This window comes from Pteropus medius, unplaced genomic scaffold (assembly GCF_902729225.1).
Source record: "Pteropus medius unplaced genomic scaffold, Ma_sr-lr_union100, whole genome shotgun sequence".
NCBI lineage: Eukaryota > Metazoa > Chordata > Mammalia > Chiroptera > Pteropodidae > Pteropus > Pteropus medius.
Window position 1 is genome coordinate 5,854,593 of NW_024352785.1, and position 21,978 is coordinate 5,876,570.

Below are 21,978 nucleotides of genomic sequence, written 5' to 3' on the forward strand. Positions count from 1 at the left end.
AGGTATAAAAGACAACTTGAAAATTCCTTAATATTGGGATTGGGGGGTACAAGTTGAAATGAATTAGCTTACTTGTCTTTATTACATAATAGCAAATTGCTGGGTTATCCAGCTCCACAAAAGACAGGACTGTGAGATCCTAGAGAAAGGACTTGGTTCTGTTCGTTGCCCTACCTCCATTGAATGACAGTAGCTTTCTAGTATCTATAAGATGGCTGAGTGCTTATTTCAGCTCTAACTGATAAACTTCAGTGCTGTTTCCTTGCCTGAGAACATGGCAGTGGCAGAAGTCTCCCTTCAGGGAGTCCTGTTCTGAGCGCTCCGACCGGTAATGCTGGGGAACTCTTTGTCTTAAAACCCAAGAGACTGTAGAACTCTGATGGGTCTAAATGTGTTGTGACTTCTTTTTATTTCATTTGTCAATTAAAAAAAAAAAAACACTTATTTTCTTTATCAACAGGAGTGAAACCTCGATCTGGCTGGTCTATTGATCCTTTTGGACATTCACCAACAATGGCTTATCTTCTGAAATGTGCTGGATTTTCTCACATGCTTATCCAGAGGGTTCATTATGCAGTTAAGAAACATTTTGCATTGCAAAAAACACTGGAGTTCTTTTGGAGACAGAACTGGGGTATGTAGGGTTTGATAAAAGTTGAAGATCTCACTTGACTTAGATGTTATTTTGCAGGGGTTATGAACTCATACCATTAAGGGTTTTATTCAGAGTGTTAGTCTTGAAAATCAGGTTGCCTAAAGATACAAATTTTTAGAATTATTTTTCCAGTGCATTTGTGTCAAAATTCTTTTAAGCAGTGGTGAAGATATTTATCTATAGAAAATTGTAGGTTCTTTTTTTATGCCTAAAAGAAATAAACATAAGGAATTAGTCTTTTGCAAATAATGCTTTCACTTTCACTTTTAAAAGCACCTGTTTTATCACAAAATTGAACATGCATCAGAACTAATATCAAGTCATTTATCTCATATTCAGCCAGTGTTTCTTCTGCCTCTCCTGTATCTGCATCTAGTAAGAATTGCTTTTTAAAACCTTAATCCTGTTCTCCCAGAACAGCTCTCATATTACCTATATTGCTTGTTTCTGTACTTTGTTTTGTGGACACCCTGGCTTTCCAAGGACATAACTTCTACAGCTCTTTGTTGGGAGAGAGGAGACAAGATTTAGGCCTCTTGGGAGACCTGTGCCTTTTCCACCCCCATTTAAAATTCAGAACACCTTATTTTTTAATTCATTTTTATTTATCGAATCCTTATTAGGGGCCACACATTGTGTTATCTGCCATATATTCAGTCTCTCGTTGGATCTTTAACCTTTTAAATTAAGATCTATTATTATCCCTTTACATAGAAAAGAAATGGAGACTTAGAAATGTAAAACCATTTGCCAAAAATCATGCAGTTGGTAGGTACAGACCCAAGATTTGAATCTAGATCCGTGCAGTTCCAAAGTCTGGGCTCCTAACCCTCTATATATGCTGCCTTCACAATATTGAGTTCTCAGATTTCATCTAGAAAAAATATTTATTTGCTAAAATAATGTGCAGAATTTACTGCATTATGTTACCCTTCTTTCCTTTGTAATCTAAACCCCTTCTGAAGTGTAAATCTAGATAGTAACTTTCTTATATATATGTACTGCTGTTTTTTCAATAAGGAGAGAAATTAGCTATATAATTTTTTTATTTTGGAAAATTAAACCTATAGGGAAAACAAGAACTTTTAGGGGGTCACATCCTGTATTGTTTGATCAAATGCAAAGGAGCATATTAATTTTTAAAAAAGGATTATTAATTAGAAGATGCCGTACTTAAACTATTGCCTACATTCAAATTGCCCATAAATATTAGCAAGAAATTACCAAGTATATTTATATAGATAATACTGTGCTAAGAAGAAATACAGAAAACATCCATGGCTATAAGGAAATTAGTCTAATTTGATAAAAGACAAACAACACCAAATGCAGGAGATAAACTGAAATGTGTAAATGAGCTGCTAAATAGTGTAGTGTCAGGAGAAATAGTGGGGTGTTAAGAATGTCCTTGATCATGGGAGAAAGGAGCAGGAAGATTTCTATCAGTTCTGGGACTTGTAACAAGCTTTGTGCAGATAGCAAGCATTAGCGACCAGCATCCATGGTGTCATATTCATGAATGTGATTCCGTGAAACAACTGACAGCACAGAAATAATACATATTATAATAGCTTTAAAATTTGAAAAAGAACTAGTAATTACTTAAATAGAATGTGAGGCAAAACAAGTATTTTAGGACTTATCCGATAGATTTGAATATGTTGCTTTAAAATTATGTTTTGGAATTAAGTTGAGCTTCTTTGTGTGTTCTCATTCTTAATAAAGCAATTATTTTCATTTTTTAAAATGTCAATATTGCTTTTTGTTTTTTCTTTTGTCTTTATTATAAAAGCAATGCATACTCATTCCTAAAATTGGAAATCCATACATAAATAAAGGGAGAGAGCTATTTACAGGTCAGGATCATACAAAGATAACCACTTTTAAGTCCTAGTTAAGCCCTCCAATCTTACTTGGTGGTTGGCTTCTGAACTCAAGGGCAGGTATATCAACACATACTAGCATTGACATTTTAATTCAAAACTATTTTGCATCAGGAATCCGTGTTTGTTTTCCATATATTTTTTGTTTGCTTGTTTTTATTCCCTTTCTTGTTTTTGAAAATTACTTTTACTTTTCCTGTGCTCTCTTCTTGGTAAAAAGTTCAATTGGTCAGCATTTGGGGAGACTCCATGAATTCTCCAGGTTTTACTTCCTTCTTACTGCAAGAAGTGGAAAGGAAGTTGCTCAGTATTTTTACAAGCCCCCATTTATTCCTTTGTTCTTTCAATTACCCCATTTATTTCCTCTCTCTCTTCTCACCCAGCCTCTGCAGCTAATGGTCTCTCTCAGTGTGTTCTGTTACCTGAGGTGAGAACAGTGTGGCAGGAGCTGGCAACCAGAGATGGACACAACCATAATTTTGGATGAGCTGGTTATAAATTTTGCTTCTGCTCAGTTTGTATCCTTCCAGGTCAGCAGATGCTGGTTCATAAAGGGGCTTTTCTGTCTCTACTAAGTTTAGATATAAGAGGTAGATAGAGACAGATGTATCTTCCTTCAGGCTGGTAGTCATCGAATGCCGCTGGGATATATGTACTAGTAGTTAAAGGGGTTGTTTACTTAGGGCAGAGCTTGCATTCTATGTATATAAAGTACTGGCATTTTGAACAGTTTGGGGAAAACAAAATATATAAATGCAAATTTGTCTGTTGGTTCTTTATTTTAGATCTGGGATCTGTCACAGATATTTTCTGCCACATGATGCCCTTCTACAGCTATGACGTCCCTCACACTTGTGGACCTGATCCAAAAATATGCTGCCAGTTTGATTTTAAACGGCTTTCTGGAGGCAGATTTGGTTGTCCCTGGGGAGTGCCCCCAGAAAAAATAAACATTAGAAATGTTGAAAACAGGTATGAAAATATCTATTCATAAGAATACCCTGAACAAGCAAGCATTAGTTGCTTGTTGCTAAAGAGTTGAATAAATGGGTTTCAGTAGCCAGCATTATCCTCATTCAAAGTATTCGTTCAAACCAAATCTAAAGCAGCTTAAAAATTCCAGAGCCTTGATGATGCCTCTTATGTGTCAGAACTTAATGGAAAGTGAACAATAGTAGATCAATATACAATGGATAACCTATAATGTACTATTATTACCATTTTCTTTGCTTTCATTATAAAGTGTTCTCCTGTATTTGATTGATTTCATATATTTTTGTTGATAATAAAACTTCTGGTCTCTATTGTATAAATTGGTAAGAAAAGCAACCCAACTGCAAAAACACATTTATTGAAATGGAACGCATAAAGAGTATAATTATCTGTTCCCTTAATAACAGTTTCGGTGGTAGTGAATGCTGCCTAACCCTGATAAATGCATACATCTTTGCATGTATACATTCAATGGTTTTGACTTACAGAAAACTTTAATTGGAAATATTTATACTTAAAGATATTTAAATAAAAATCAAAGGAATGAATCATTTTTTAAAAGAAAACTGTGCTAATGATGGCATTATTAAACTGTTACCTTTAGTTCTAATATTGACGCTTTTAAATTTTAATTTCTTTACTTAAAAATTAGTGGCCTATAATGCATTAAAATAAAACATTGTATTATAATATAAACCACTCAACTCTGCTAGGAAAATAATACATCCTTTTAAACAAAGTAAGATCTTTGCACTGTGCTTTATCAAATCTATTTATTTAAAAATTTGCTTTTAAAATATGTGCGAGGAGGAAGATGAGATTGTGTTTCTTTGCCTTGAGTGGTCCTTGTGGTCATAAACAAAATAGTCCAGCGTGAACCTCTCACTGTGGCAGCCACAGTAGTATCTTAGCATGGCAGCCTTCTTGAGACCATGGAGCCTGTCTGTCAAAATCTGACTTTCATAGTTGTTTTGAAAAACTGTCCAAGATTAGAGTTCGACTTGGTTTCATTTTCTTGGTTCCTACAGCAGTGAGAATCAATAAGGAATACTTAACAGCCTTCTTTCATGGATTTGGTTAGTTAGGCAGAAGAGAATAATCCAGTATATTATATAGCAGAAGGTGTGAAAAGAAAAGTAGGGAGCTTACCTGTTTACTTGGGAAAACAGCTGTTTGTCACTGAATCAGGTATTTATACTACACTCAGCTCAGGTGGTCAAGGATAGGGAATTTCTTAAAACACTGCCACATGCTTCAGTTGGGGAGTCCCAGTACACCCATAGGTATTGTGAGGCCCCTCTTTTACTTTGTTGGGTGCTGTGGAGAGTACCTGAGAGCTATTTTGTGTAATCCTTTTTTGAGTCATCTAACCCTTCAAAGATTGCCCTCCAAAAACATACCTTGTGCTCACTCAGCTCCAGTGATTCTGAGAGTGGTTTCTAGGCACCTGGGGACATATGAATGAATGAATCTATATAACACTTATGTAGATTTTTTAAAAACTTCTGATAAGTCTTGAAATCTTAACCCTGCTGGTTACTTCGAATCTAAATGTCACCTTTCTTTTGACTTAGTGATGAATGGAAATCCAGCATAGACATTCCAACTTAGCAGCACTTGACGTTTTAATACCCTAAAGAAAATGAGATTTAACTATAATATGCAGGTGACATGTTTGAGACATTCAGTTCAGCAGGTTTCTCTACTTCGCAAGTAATTCTTCATCAAGTTCAGTTTTTGGTCTAGTACCATGTATTTTACATATGTGATGATTTACATGTCAGATGATTTGATGTTTCAGGGAATTTTTTTTCTTCTTGGTTCTAGTTAAGTTGACATTTCTTACCTGGTAGAATAAGTGAAGAGCAAATTGCAGCTGCGCATCTTCAAATGTGATGCTGGTCAATTCGTTCATCATTAGTTTACCATACATTTAGTGAGTATCCACTGCCTACTAGGTGGTGTAGGTTTGTTCCTTGGCTTTCTCAGTGTTAACACTTTCTGAGCAGGAACTTGCGAGTTAGGATAGATGTTGAATGAAAAGGCCCATTATTAATGTTTGTGATTTCTTTCCTTTTCTGTATTTTATACATGTACATACAAGCTATGGTAATATCTACTAGTAAACCTTGAGATGCACTTAAATGATCAAATATTTGTTTTCATGCTGGTTGCCTAAGGAATCTAGTTGAAAACAGTTTAGGAAATGATCATATAAAAATATTGTATGCCAGTCTCAATTTAGTTATATGTTTTTTCATAATTTCTATAAAATGATTCTTTCCATCATTGATGTTCTTTGTGTTTCTTTCATAAGTTTTTATATCATGTATTGGAATTTACTTCCAGATAATCTTTGAAGTAAAAATTTGAATACTGGATAAAAAGCATATTTGTCATTTGTCATTAATTTCTTAAGCTTTGGCATTATAAACTTGTTCGTTTGTTTAATTTCATTTTCACAAGCCCTCCTTCTTAGTTTGTATTCTCAGACTTCTTCAAATGATGCCCAATTCAGTATTTCCCAAAGAGTTTTCTGTAGAATACTAGAATATAAACCATAAAACATATTAGCATATTGTGCTCAGCTGACCTTTGAGACATGGATTAGAGTCCAGGGAGGTAGAAACTAAAATAGGTCAGTCAACTTCTAAATTTTATCTATTGATCAGTATTGAGAAGGATGGCATGACAGATATTTGACGGCAGGTGTTAAGTGAGTTGATTTTCTTCCTTTAGAAAAGGAAATACGGTTCTATAATTGGTTTTATTCAAAATATTATACTTTTTAATGTTTAATGAGACAGTTTTAGATTAAATTAATAAAAGGGATATTAAGTCATGGCAAACTTCAGTGGTCATATAGAAGAGAAATCCTTATCTTCTTGGACTAAATTATTTTCAAACACAGACTATCTGGGATCTGGTCTTTGTTGCCGGCCTTTAGGGGACATTGATGCCTCATGTAATAATTATATGCCAAAGTTGGTATGTGACTTTGTTACTCTAAGGGTAATCCTTTGGAAAACTATAGGTTTTTCCTCTCTGATAAAAATTTTTGAATACTTTAAATGGATAATGAAAATTAGTATGGTAGTTTGAAAAAATTTGCCTCATAAATCATATTAACCTAGAATATAGGTGAAGCATACAGTAATCTCTTTTAATATACTGCACTTTTTAATGAGTTGCCCCATTGTTCTTTTCTTAATACTATTCGTATGTTCCCTTTTTTCTTTCGTAGGGCTAAGATGCTTCTAGATCAGTACCGAAAGAAGTCAAAGCTTTTCCGTACTACAGTTCTCCTGGCCCCACTCGGAGATGATTTTCGCTACTCTGAAAGCACGGAATGGGATCTTCAGTTCAGGAATTATCAGCTGCTTTTTGATTATATGAATTCTCAACCTCAGTATAATGTTAAGGTAATGAGAAAATAATTAATTATGATAGTGTATTTGAAGTCAAGTGTACACTATTAAATGAGGCTAAAACACAATAGCCTTAGTTTCTTTGTCTTGCATCCCAGTATTCCTTAGAATATATAGTTCTTATGAAAAAATGTAATTCATTTAGAGGAATATTATCTTATACTCTAGTTCCATTTCCAAAGTTTTCCATTTCCTACCACTCCATGAAGATTAGAGAGCCATTACTTTTATGTGGGTGAAAACACGTACCTACTAGCTTGTGATGTTTGTTTTTCAATGATGTCCTGTTTTTCTACCAGCATTGACAGTTTATTGTTTCTCCCTGACAGTTGCATTTTTGTGATTTGGTAGTGTGACTGGCAGATGCAGATGAACATGGCATGAATTTTGTAGACAAATGACTTGTGTCTAGAGAACACACTAGCATTTTTCTTAGATGAGACTTCTAAACTTAACCATTTGCCTGTAGTTCTTACTTTCTTTTTTTTGTTCTTGTGAAAAATTTGAAATGTACCCTAAAGTTTTGAGAATAATACAAATACATCCTCTGCCCCCACAATCCATGGCTCAGCTATAACATTAATTAACTCAAGATCACTTTTATTTCACCTGTGTCCCACTGTCATTTCATCCCTCTCGCTGGGATTATTTTGGAGCTAATTTCAGATGTGATCTAGTTTCATCTGTAACCATTTCATTATGTATTTCTAAATGATAAGGACTGCTAAAAAATATCATTAGAATACCATTATCATATCTAAAATGTTAACAATAATTCAATAATATATATCCAGATAGATTCAAATTTCTAAATAAAAGCAATTTGTTAACATTCTTTGTGTTAGTCAAGATTAAATCAAGAGTCATATGTTAGACCTTACATGAGAAAATTAATTATACAACATGTTTATTATATTTACATGTTAACCACTCAGACAGTAGAAAATCTGTGAAAATACTGTGGAAAGGAAGTGATGATATTGTGTCGGAAATTAGAAAGCTGATAATGGACCACATTTTATGTAGTGAGAATTCAAGTTTATTAAGTAAACTTAAATAATATCAAATAAGTAAATAAACTTAAATAAAATATCAAGTTTATTCAAGATACTTACAAATGAGTTTCTACCAGATTATGAACTCTGAACATCTGGACTTTGTTTAAATTATCCCTATAATTTCCTTAGAGATGAAGCTCATGCATGAACGTTTGCTAAGAGGAGGGCATATGTATATGGGTATCTTATCTCTAAATACACCTTCCTGGAGAATGGTTTTGAGGTCTGTAAAAGGATTTACACTAAAGAATTAAATCCTGATTTTAGTATTTTACCTATTTTCTCCCCGATTTGCACACTAGAACAATTTTTTAAATTAATTTTTAAAGTTGAAGTATCATACATGTAAGAGAAGTGCACAAACCATAAGTGTACAGAGAAATTTTTCAAGTTTAAAAACGCCCCGGGTCTATGGCCATGCCACCCTGAACAAGCCTGATCCCATCTGATCTCAGAAACTAAGCAGGGTCGGGCCTGCTTAGTACTTGGATGGGAGACCACCTAGGAAGACCAGGTACTGTAGGCATAAAAAATTAAAAATAAATAAATAAATAAATAAATAAATAAATAAAGGATTGTAAGCCGACAAGGTCCTTGCAATCTGTGAGGTCAACCAAGGGTTGCATCGCAAAAAAAAAAAAAAAAAAAACCCATGTAACAACCACCATTCAGATCAAGAGGTAGAACATGTGCAGCACCCCAGAAGAGTCCTTTCGATGTCCTCCAAGTCATTACCAACTCCTGCAAAAGTGACCATATTTTCACTTCTTATTATTGTGATTGCCTCTTTTTAAATTTTTTGTATTTCTCTGGTACTTAATGAATTTGAGCTTCTTTTCATAAATTATTGCCATTTGGGTACCGTCTTTTGTGAAGCTTCTATCTATGTAAGTCTTCTGATGGTTTTTTAAAGATTAAATTAGGTTGCCTGTCTTTTTCTTACCTTCTATAGTTCCTTTATATATTTTGGATTGGATCTTTTTTTCAGATAAAAGTTATGCAGATATTATCTCCCACTATGTAGCCTATGTTTAATTAATGCTGTCTTTTGATGAACAGACATTCTTAACTTTAATTAAATCTAATATAACAGAATTTTCCTTTATGGCTAATACTTGTTATGTTCTTATGAAAATATCCTCTAGAAACTTTATTGTTTTACCTTCCATATTTAGATCTACAGTCTATTTGGAACTGATGGTTGTGAATGTGTGATGATAGGGATCAAGATAGATGTTTGCCCATATGGATATCCAGCACCATTTGTTGAAAAGATCACAGTTTGCCCACTGCAGTGCAACGTCATCTTTGTCTCATTAATCATAAGTGAGACTACATTTGTATGGATCTCTATCTAGACTCTCTATTCAGTTTTGTCTATTTGGCTAATCTTACACTGTCTTAATTACTCCAGCTTAATAGCAGATCTTAATATCTGGTAGTATAAATCTTCTGATTTTGTTCTTCTCAAGATTGCATTGGTTATTCACAGTTCTTTATAATTATTTTTTGTTGTTGTTAAGTTGCTTTTTTAAAATATTTTATTTTATTAGTTTCAAGTATACAGTACATTGGTTAGACATTTTTATAGTTTATAAAATGATCCCCCTAATTGCTCTTTGTCTCCTCTGGCTCTCCACCTAGCCATTACATTAATACTAATTGCATTCTATGCAGGCTTAGGATCAACTATTTAATGTCAATCAAAAAAAGTTGAGACTTTGGGATTGCATTGACTCTGTGGATCAATTTGAGTACAATTAACTTCTTTACACATGTTAGGCCATTTAATCCATAATCATGGTATAGTCCATGTATAAAAATACAGTTGACTTTTGCATTTTAACCTTGTATCCAGTAACCTAGATGCATTTTCTTTTTAGATTTTTTTTTCCCCTCAAGTCCTGGCTGCCTTGATTGCCCTTAGATATCGTCAAACAAAATCTTTATTCTTTGTGTAGTTTAGCTATGTCTGTTTTCAGTGGGATAGAGATATTTAAAGTTACTCTGTCTAATCTGAAAGCCTTGAGTTTATTATTTATTTTAATGAAAGGAAAATGAGGAGTAATTGAATTTAGATGGCTAAAAAATTGGCATCGTATATTAGCCAAGCGAGCCAGTTTGCCAGTGATCATCACTTATTTAACTATTTATGTAATTTTTCTATGCGATGTCCTGATAAAGGAGTTTAAGATTAAGGTTATGCTTATGATTTAATTTGTTGCTTTTTAATTTAAAAATCTCTAAATATTTCTATTTGGTTATATTTTAGGTGTACCAAATATTTACTTCATTTGAGCTACCAAGAGACTCTACAGAAAAATTTACTTTAAATAATTTCTTTTGAAATTACTCTAGAATGGATAGAGGATTATATTTCAGTCCTTTAAGACTGAACTAAGATTGTGAGAAAGCCCACTAGACAACTTACATAAACTTTGCTCTGGGAAATTGCAAAGTAGAGTATATTTTCATCTTGGCTAATAACAAAATTAAATGAAATATTTTTAAAGGGTATAGTCCATTGTTAATATTAACTGCAGCATTCTGTTGTTTCCTAAAATTTGAAACTGAAAGGGATTTTTGTTATCTAATAGAAATCCCTTATTATATAGGTGAACAAAGTATAACTTTAAAATATTTAGATCATTAAATATTCTGCCACTATTGTTATGTATACTTCCCTGAGCTCATCTGTACCTGTTGGGTCTGAAATTAATCTTGTATTTGAGACCCTCATTTCTTGTGTGGTTACACACACAAATACTTATATTCAACTTCCTAGTAATGCAATTGAGTAATAATACTTACAATATTAGCTAATTGAATGCTTATTATTTGCTATTGACTGTTTAAAGTGTTTCATGTTATTTTTCTTAATTCTCTGACCATTTTCTGGTAAATACTATAATTATCTCATTTATACATGAGGAAACTGAGGCACAAATGATTAACTTGCCCAAAACACATTGCATTTGAGTAAACCTAGATAAGAGTAGATAATATAGTTGAAATTAGCTTTTCTTTACTATAAGCAGGATTTAGAAATAATCATCTATTTTGCTGTTATAAAATTTATTGTATCGCAATTAGATTATGACTTATTTCTGTCTTACAAATTTTGTCATCGTGTTTCCAGTTGAAATTTTGTATTTGCAGTAGGGAAATAACAGCTGAAATTTACACCATTTTATGCCATTTGTGTTTCTATTTTACTTAGAACCCTATTAGCTGTAACACAGAAAGACACATAGACAATATGTAATATGCTGAAAACCACATGTTAGGTAAGTGTTAGAGATAGAATTCAAACCCATGCCATCTGGATCCAGGTTCTGTAATGCTCTTAACCACTCTGCTACACATTGTTTAGAATTACTTTTTAATTATTTTTTTGCCACACTGAATCAAAACAGCTTTCATTGTGTGCGTGTGTGTATATCTATAAGGTAGGAAACAACAAAATTAGCATCTATCTATTAAAAGGAACATATTCCCTGTTGAATTCTTGGTTTATTTCTAAAACACTATGTTTTAATATCTGTTAACAAAGTCTGGTGTAATGTTTCTTCCTTCTTTTGATTTATAGAATAGTTTGGTCTTATAAAAATGGATTTATGTACTGGAAATTTAAATCATTAGTCAGAAAGACCTATTCATTTGAACAGTCAACCTTGCAATTGTCATTCTTTGTGTTTTACTTCTCTATTCAGTGTTACCTGCTGATAGAGATAAGTCCATTTTTTTTTTAATGACCTGCTATTCTTGAAGTTTCTCTCCTTTCTCTTATAGGAACTCAAACTGGGGGGAAGGGGAGACCAGGGAAGGGTATGTGCATATATGAAAATATTTAATGGCCAAGAAAACTTATTTCAGACTTCTGGGACATTTGCTCAAAATATGTCTTTTATTTTTGCTGTCTCCCTCTTCTTTCATCTCTGGATTACTCCATGTCCTGATTTTTGCACATTTTAAAATTATATGTAAGACATTTCCAGGTCCACAAATTTATAGATCTAAATAGCTCTTCTTCGAACCGCTTAGGTGTACAAGTTTTTTCTTAGTTTAATTTGAGACTTGATGCAAGTAAAAGAATTACTGAGCATTTTTCCTCTGCTTTTGAGTTTTGTAAAATCTGAGCTGTATATTCATCTTTACTTGAAGCTTATCTTATTTATTAATAACTTTTCCTTTCAGTGCAAAAGTAATTTTAAGATAGATATGAATAATTGAAGTATAACTTTTTTTTTTTTTACTAGATACAGTTTGGGACTTTATCAGATTATTTTGATGCCCTGGATAAAGAAGATGCAACCAACAGAAAGAATAGCCAATCAATGTTCCCCGTTCTAAGTGGAGATTTTTTCACTTATGCTGACCGAGATGATCATTACTGGAGTGGCTACTTTACATCTAGACCCTTTTACAAACGAATGGATAGAATATTGGAATCTCATATAAGGTACTTATACCTTTGGATAACCACATTTACTTACTTACTTCTTTAAAGTTATCATAGTCTTTTTATAGAGTTTTGCATAATAAACAACATTTATGGAGTGTTAGGTTGTGTTTTCTGAAATTTTAATGCAATCAGAGATATGTCTCCAAAGCTTAATCAAATTATTACATAGGTTTTTGTTCTGGAAGGAAGAGCAGTTTATTTAATTAGATTTTCTGGCAGTCGTATTCTGTGTTTTGTATTTTTCTAATTAACTACCTGTATTATTGGCACATCATGATTATATTCAGTGATATCGTTATCTGTGTCTACAGGTCAGTAATCTGGCAAGCTAACTAATTGAAATGAGCATAGGTCAAAAGGGGCAAATAAGATCCCTCAGTAGCCAAAACGTGGGCCTGAAAATATATACTCTAAGATGAATCTATTTTATATGTGGGAGAACTTTAGCAGTTCCACCTCAGTCCTTATTTATTTATTTGAAACACATTCGATAGGTGTGATTTTGTGCTTAGAAGGACAAAACTTGAAAAAGATGAGAACTGATGGTGGCAGGGTGAAAGAAAACCAAACCGACATTGAGAAGATAGAGAAGTCAATAGAAAACATAAAAACACTCAGTACCAGCATTATCCAGTAGAACTTTTAATCACTGTCCAAGAGAACTTCCTGCAGTAATAGAAATATTGTATTTCTGCACCATTTAGTGTGGTAGCCACATGTAACTATTGAGCACTTGAACTGTGGCCACTGTGACTGAGGGACTGAACTCTTAATTTCATTTAATTTTAATTATTTCAAATGTAAATAGCCACATGTGTCTAGTGGCTACCATAGTATAGAGTATAGTTCCAAGTAACTGAGTCTCATTTTTGGTAAAGATAAATTACCCTAGTGACTCCTGAGGCTTTTCACATGCGTGTGTAGCCCAGGGGAGTAATTAATTTTCATGATGAATTCATTTTCAATTTAGCTCAAATCATGAATTCATATGATTAATTTTCATGGCGAATCTCAGTATTAAAAGTAGAAAGTTATACTTACCCTCTTCTGTGTCCTAGTGAAAACAGTACATCTTGGAAAGCCTTTTTATAAAAAACGTGAATTTCTTCAAGAGTGGTAGTTTGATATAATAATGTGTGTTTTTTATTATTTTATTATTGTTGTGCTACTGTTATTATTTCAAAGGCTTAACATTTGACTGTGTTTTTAGATATTCATAAATGTGCCAGTTGGATACATGTTATTATATTTTTAATAAAATATTATCCATATAGAGATTTATGTGTTTTTACCTTATAGAATGCTAATTAGTTCTGTTATGTTATTCTGAACTATCTGTAATAATAATAGAGCTAATTAAAGTAGTTATTTTGGACCACTGAATGATTTTTAAGTGTCAGATATTTTTTAGTGGCAAAAATTTATGAATGTTGGTTCAGTCTTAATTTATCGAACATATTCAAGGTGAAGTAGTTACTACTGGTGATATAGTTTAAATGTTTTGCTGCTTTAAAACAAACAACAAAAAATAATCGCGAATTGTATACTATAATTAATTTATTTGAAAATAAATTTATTGTCTGATATAGTGATATTCATCCTAATCCTCATTTTTAAAAAATTTGAATAACAGAAAAGTATAAAGAAGAAATATTCTTAAAGTTCACTTTTTTACATTTTGGGTTATCTATGTGTATGCTTACTCTTCAAAACCAGGAATATACACACATACACACACACATACACATATATGAACATATATACATGATTTCCTTAATTTAAATTTAGTGATTTTCATCTGTGAATTTCAGAAGAGTTAGATTTAAAAGTAGAGATTATTTAGTATCTTTTCACTATTTCAACAATTTAAAGGGATTCATTTTTTTAAAAGCACTACAAATCTCTCCTTTTTCCTGATATTTTAATACATTTGCAAGCTACTTTGATTTTCCCTCCATCATGTTTAACGTGTTTTGCACAAAAAACCTTATATTTTTTACTTCAGCAAGTCATGGCCCTTTTTAAAAAACATTTTAGAAACCTATCTTGAACTGTGTCCTCTGATGAAAAAACTAAAAGGTAAAAATTACAAACCCCCATATTTTTGCTGAAAAACTACTCTTAAGGTAACATGTTCTATTCTTTAAAATAAATGAGGAAAGACGGTGTATGTGTTATCATCTTTCACTTTATATTGCTAAATTCTCTATAGCTGTGATATGTGATTATTCAACACTTAGGCTAGCTCTTGTCACTGAGCTATTGAGTTATCATTTTCTGGTTCACCATTTCTGTTACTCTCCCACTCATGTGATCGTGCATTTCCCCACCATCTCTCCTCTTAATGTACGTATGTGAGAGTAAATGGCTTTCTGGCAATGAAATTTATGGTAATGCCTACACTCCTCTTAGAAAGAAGAAAGGACAAACATTTCTTCAGTTCTTTCTGCTCTGTCGAGATATTTTTTCACTGTGTTATACATAAATAAACCTATCTTGCTGCCAGTGGGTACAGGCTTTCCAGGATCATCTAGAACAAGGGCCCTTTGTATCAAGATAGACATGTTGTTCTCTGATGACTGAGGATTTAGATTTATTAGTTACCTTTTTTAAAAAGATAAATTTACTTATTTAAATTAGTTTCAAGTATACAGTACATTGTTTAGACATCTGTAATGTTCATAAAACAATCCCCCCAATTGCTCCCTCCCTTTCCTGGCCCTCCACTTAGCCATCATATTAATGCTAACTGCATTCTCTCTTCCATGCTCCCCATGCCCAACTATCAACTACTAATTTGTACTTCTTTAACCCTTCAGCCCATTCTCCCAGCCTCCCAAACCCTCTCCCCTCTGTCCGTCACCAAATTGTCTACTATATTTGTGAGTCTGTTTTTGATTAGTTTGTTCTTTTTGTTCCTTAGATACCACATATAAGTGAAATCATATGGTATCTATCTTTCTCTGTCTGAATTATTTCACTCAGCATAATAACCTCTAGGTCCATCCATGTTGCAAATGGTAGGATTTCATTCTTTTTTAATGGCTGAGTAATAGTCCATTGTATATATGAACCATAAATTCTTTATCCAATCTTCTGTTGATGGGCATTTAGGTTGCTTCCATATCTTGGCCATTGTAAATTGTGTTGCCATGAATATTGGAGTGCATAGATCTTTACGAATTATTATTTTGGTTTTCTTTGGATAAATACCCAGAAGTGCAATTGCTGGGTCAAATGATATATCCACTTTTAATTTTTTGAGGAACCTCCATACTGTTTTCCATAGCAGCTGTACCAATTTGCAATCCCACCCCCAGTGCATGAGGGTTCCCTTTTCTCCTCATCCTCACCAACACTTGTTGCTTTTTGATTTATTGATATAGCCATTCTGACAGGTGTGAGGTGATATCTCATTGTGGTTTTAATTTGTGTTTCTCTGATGATTAGCAACCTTGAACATCTTTTAATATGTCTATTAGCCATCTGTATTTCCTCTTTGGAGAAGTATCTGTTCAGGTCTTCTGCCCATTTTTTAATTGGACTGTTTGTTTTTTTTGTTGTTGTATAAGTTTGATACCTTGGTTTTATAGGAATGTTTGTTATCAATATCTTTCTTATGAATTCTTTGTACTGAAACTGTGGTTTCTTTAAAAAAAAATTTGAAAATGTAACAGTGACACCTTTTAGATAGTAAACCGAACTGATTGCTTTGAAATAAAATAATGACTATTTTATGCAATTAGGGCTGCTGAAATTCTTTACTATTTCGCCCTGAAACAAGCTCAGAAATACAAGATAAATGCATTTCTTTCATCATCCGATTTCACGACGCTGACAGAAGCCAGAAGGAATTTAGGACTATTTCAACATCATGATGCTATCACAGGAACTGCAAAAGATTTGGTGGTTGTGGATTATGGTACCAGGTAATATAATTTTGAAAAGTGATCTTAAAACAAAATCTTTTAAAATTTTGGGTTATAAGCTTATATAATTTGACAAAATTGTTAATATATATCAGAGTACATTAATAATGATATCCCTTATAACTATTGCTATTAAAAAACACCAATTTTCAAAGCATTTTTCAAGAAATCTGTTGACAGAGTACTAGCTGTCCCGACTTTTTAATTGCAGAGTATTTTTGCAAATGGAGTGGTAAAACATTATTGTAAAAGTGGTTCTGTTTTCTCAAAAAACAGTGTGGTAATTATGGTACCTTCCTGACTAAGGATTTGGTATCAAAACGATAGTTAAAATTCAGAGAGATAAAAGAGCTGCACTTTATTGTATGAAAATTTAATTTCATCCTACTTCATGTCCAGTTGTTCTTGGATACCTCTTTTTTTAAAAAAATGGACATTGACACAAAAGAATAAGCCTAGAAGCATAGCCAGGAAGTACAGGAACCTAGAAACCTTGTCAGATATGGGTGAAATAAGGAATTTGGATGAAAGGATATAGTCTGAGTATTAATGGCAAAGCCATCTTCAACTCTTTGAAGGTCTATCAGATGAATGAGGTGTTTGACACTCAGTTATTTTCATAATGCCTAATTAAAAACAGTAAGTATAGGCTTCACAATAGCAGAGGATTTTGTAAACAGTGCCTCCCAATAATGGAAAGGCTTATGTTTTATGATAGAGAGATTTCGTGGTCTTAAAATCATGCTAGAGTTCAGGTTACCATTTATTAGGGTCAATGCAGAGGAGATTCCTACACTGGAGAAGGAGTTTTGACAGTCGTTCACCACTGTTTACATTATTATTTCTTGCAGATTTTTTTGCTATCAGCAGTGGTATGCTTTGATGATATTTTTAAATCATTACAAATATGCCCTGATTTTCTTAAAATATAGATTTAATAAAGTAAATCTATTTTTACATAAATATTCCCATATGTGAAAAGTGATAACAACACATAAAGTCATATTAAAAAAAGGATCCACAACTGTTACTTATAATAAGTGTTAATTAAATTTTTTAAAAATTTTTTGACTGCCTTTTAAGAAATTTGGGGAAAAAATATTCTTGAGGTTTTATTAATTGAATTAAGTCCTTAAAAATATATTCAAGGTTGTATCTTGACTACCTCTCAATTTTCTGTGGCAAATGTATTTGGCATCCATCTATTGAGGTTTAAGCTGAGCTTAAAGTAGAAAACAGTCACTAGATGAGAATGATGTTGATATTTCTCCCACAGAAAGCAATTTTTTTTTTTTGGCCTCAGGCATTTCTGAAAGAAGGGTCAGATCTTCCATTTTTCCTTTTCACCTTTTCCTATCTTCATGGCTTATTGAGAGTTTAAATGGGAGGCTGTTTAGAATCAAACCAGAGCTCCTAAGAGGAAAAAGAGAAGTCATTCTCCTGCACTGCCTTCTTTCTCTCTGGTTGCCATATTTGAAAGAGATTTGGATACAGGTCATTGAGTTTTCGCTACAAAACATTTCCTGTCTCATCATCTTTCCAGAAGGTGTCATTAATTCCTCCAGGTGTTTGGTATTACTTTTAGCTTATAAAAATATCCCTGCACAACATTGCATCTTACAAAAGAAAGAAACAGTAATTCTCAAATTGTACTTGACATTGTTAAATTTGCATTGCAAGCACTTCACATTTCATTGAAAAGTCATAAACAATTATCAAATGATTATCACAGACATTTTAAGTTGGAAATTTCAAAACACAAGTAAGAGAATTATAAACAAAGAGGCAGCTAGCATAGGGTGTTCTCTTGTTCTTGGACTATTGACTACCGTTTATTCACATGTTGGCAGATATGTCCCTATGAAGAAATGTATGAGTTAGGGATGGCATTTGGCTGCTAGTAATAGCAACTCGAAACAGAATAAATCTTATCCTGCTGATTTTTATGCCATATTAAAGAAGTCTGCAAGTCACTGGGTACAGGTATGACAGCTCCACAGTGCCATCAGGGCTCCAGACCCTTCTGGCTTTCTCTTCTGCCATCTAAGGGTGACTTTCAGAGTCAGGCTCTCAATGATAGGTTGGATGTTTATATAATTATAAGCTGGAGAGCAAGAATACATCATGGCATATTTGGAGATTAATCCTAATTATCAATTATCAATTAATCCTAATTGAAAATATTGTATACAGACATAAAAAACTAATTAGACTGGGACAGTATTTGTACTGGATGTTCAGCTTAAAAGTGGATAGATAAAAGGCCTATGTGGAAGAGAAGAAATAAATGGTAATGAGGTCAGTTACAAAAAAGATTTAGAATTTGTCAATTCCTAAGTTCTGATTAAGGTATGTAAGAGAAAAAAAAATGAACAAAGTGAGAATCCTAACATATAAATCAAACTTTGAATGACAAACATGACAACATTTTCTTGAAACACCAACGATGATAACAAACTAGGAAACTGATTCCTGATATTCCGCGAACTGTTCTATAATAATAGGGTAAGGGCATGTTTGGAAATTGGAGGCTCTGAGAAATCCCACATTGATGAAATGTTGAAACATTTAAAATTTTGTTTTATCCAGTATTTCCCAAACTTATTTACTGTGTTTAGTTTAGTTTTATTTTAACCAAAGCTTTATATATCCTGAGAAAGCATTTGGGGATTGCTGTGCTAGTTGTAAGTGCTCATCTCATTTGAAGAAAGGCACACACATGTGCTTTTTTGGATACGAACACTGATTCCTGGCATTCACTCGGTTTATCTAGTACTTTAATACGGTGTAATACATATAAGGTTTTAGCTGATGGAGAACATGACTTTTTTTCTGTAGATACAGATGGCCTAATAAAGATAGACATGTAGATAATAAAAATAAACCTAAATTGAGGGACTTGTTCCTGTAATTGAATTGTATGCATTCATAGGGTCTTTTAGTCTGGTGAGAATGCTTGTTACCATCTAGGAAAACATTCGAATAGAATGAGAAATTTATCTGGATGATGGCCTGAAGTGAAATCCATAAGATTTTAATACTATAGTTATAGATTTACTATGTAAATATATTTAATTAATATCTTGTCAATCATGATCACTTTCATCTTTGAAGGTGATCTTAGTGCTCAAAAGTTATTAGTGCAAAAAAGTTACTTCTAATTCCTTTACATATTTTTGTTGTTGTTGAATGTCAATAAAAATGTTTTTAATGGATAGGTCAAAAATGGCTTCTTGTGTTGGGGAAGATAATATAATCACTCTGTAAACATAATAGATTGATTCTGTTGGTTGATTGAAAACATGATTAGCAAAGTTTCTCTACAGATTTCTCCAGTATGAGTTTACTTAGGGATGCCTGCTCTATAAAGCTTTAAAGCAATAAAAGTAAACTTGAAAAAAACTTCAAGCAAGTTTCTTTCCATGTGTAGTGCTTCAACAATTACTGGTGATGTACCAAGATTATATTTCAGTATTGATTTTGAATCAGTTTATTCATAAGCATCCTTTGGTTCATGAGATATAAAAATACAGTTTGAGTAGTTAACAATTTTAATTACGAAGGCAGGTAACAAGGACAAAGACAATTATTCAAATCTGTGAAAAATGTTCTTTTTTCTAGTTTTGAACAAGAACATGAATAAATCCAACAAAATAATCTACTTGAATTCTTCAGGAATTTGAATTCTTTAAAGTGTGTATAGCAATTGAATTTTGTTGTGAATGAGAGTTAAATCTCATGTCTTCTTTTGTTGTGTCAATTCTCGTTAAAGATTTATCTAAGGTAAAATATTAAATCAGTGCTTCAAAAACCTATTGGGGTAATCATGCTGGATATTCTTATTTGGCATAATATTCCTAGAAAATGTAAGTAGTTTGAATAAGTTTATATGTTTCTGGTATGTTCAGAAAGTTTTCTGTTTAAAATGAGTCCTTATCAATGATATCTTTTGATTAACTATTTTTTTCTAAGTTTTTAGTTTTGGTCAAAAAAGAGCCAGTTTATCATAGGTTCATTCTAGGTTTCACTTTGTGAATATAGGATGAAGGTAATGGTGGTTTGACCATTATTAAAGAAATTGAAAATATTGTATACAGATTTTTTAATTACTTAGACTAGTACAATTTTTGGTTCACAGACTCTTTCATTCATTAACGAATTTGAAGAAGATAATCGGACATTCTGCACTACTTCTTATTTTGAAGGACAAACATGCATACGACTCTCCCTCTTTTGATACCCTCCTAGAAATGGTTAGTTGCTATCTCTTGTATTTCTTATAAAAATGCGTGATTCTTTTGTTCTTGGATTGGAAAAGCAAGCGAGAAGCTTAGTGAAAAGAGACATTGAAAACTAATCATTTCTTTGTATATTACTTGGAATTTGTATCACTTTATATAAATTACCTGTGTGTTCTTCTTTCCTCTTAGCGTGTCTGTATTTGATTCGTGGTGTGTATTTTGTTTGAACCAAATCAAAGCATGAAAAATAAAATAAAGAACTTACTTCAAGATATGTGAAACATGTAGGCTTTTAGAACACTAATATAATATATTGTAAGGTAACTACACTTATAATTAGTTATTTTATTTGGCTTTAATTGAAAGCCCCTTGATATTTGAACTTCCGTAAATCCTTAATCTGTTCTTGCTAAACTTCAATTTGAATGATCCTAAGCATCCATGGAGTTTATGGGGAGTGTGCTAAGATGCATGTTAACAGTATAGCAGTGATTGAGGATTTAGGAGACTGTTAACCTCAACCCCTGCACCTGATTGCATGGGGCTTGGAAGTTACTTACCATCTGTGAGCCCTCATTCATCTGTAAAATGGGATGATACATCTGTCTTGGCCTGTATTGTTATTAGGATCAGATGAGCTAATAAAACAAAACCTATTTTGAAAGGAAGAACATGCTATTCTGCAGTAAGGAAAAACAGTCGAAAAAATGGTCGATTGCAATCCTCTTCACACTTCCACTTGGGCACTCAGATATTTTAAAATTCGATTTTATTTGTCACTAGAATCTATTGTGAATGATAAACTTTGACATTTTACATGTAATTTGAATTTACACATGTGGAATTAGAGATATTTTTATGTGCTAATGCTTATAATGAAATCATAATTATATATTGTCATATTATGGTAAAAAATGAAATAAATGGACACATTTCTTAAGTATATGAAACATGATACAAAAGTAAAGTGCTAAGACTTTTCGCACACTTATCTCTGGAACTGGATTTATTTGGTTCCTAATTGGAACTACCCATTTTGGATTCTGGTCCCTGTAACATTCACTGTACTTGACAACTAAATACACACATCTGTACACATATACACAAGAATTATTTATTTTGAACTTTGGACATTACATAGCTGGAAAGAGAATTTTTTTCCCTATTATGCCCTTTTCAGGGTTTTTGCAAAGTAATATTACATAGATAACTTTGAAATTTCTTTTAACTTAAAAACTTTTCTTCATTTTTATAGGATTTGCAGCAAAAATCACAAGCTTCTCTACAATACAAAAAAATAATAAAGCTGAGTGAGGAGCCAAGGTA

General features: G+C 32.7%; 1 protein-coding gene and 1 non-coding gene across 2 annotated transcripts in view; both read left to right on the top strand.

Moving 5' to 3' along the window:
* The window catches only part of MAN2A1 (mannosidase alpha class 2A member 1), a 151,568-nt gene that overhangs the window by 61,013 nt on the left and 68,577 nt on the right, over nt 1-21,978 (top strand). The window contains exons 6-12 of the mRNA XM_039848417.1: nt 461-634; nt 3,324-3,510; nt 6,776-6,953; nt 12,277-12,479; nt 16,229-16,411; nt 20,550-20,664; nt 21,908-21,975. Of these exons, the coding sequence (XP_039704351.1) occupies nt 461-634; nt 3,324-3,510; nt 6,776-6,953; nt 12,277-12,479; nt 16,229-16,411; nt 20,550-20,664; nt 21,908-21,975 (1,108 nt within the window). The remainder of the gene's footprint in view (nt 1-460; nt 635-3,323; nt 3,511-6,775; nt 6,954-12,276; nt 12,480-16,228; nt 16,412-20,549; nt 20,665-21,907; nt 21,976-21,978) is intronic.
* LOC120590981 (5S ribosomal RNA) lies at nt 8,425-8,543 on the top strand. Its single transcript, XR_005649819.1, has one exon. It is a non-coding gene; the product is annotated as a 5S ribosomal RNA (ribosomal RNA).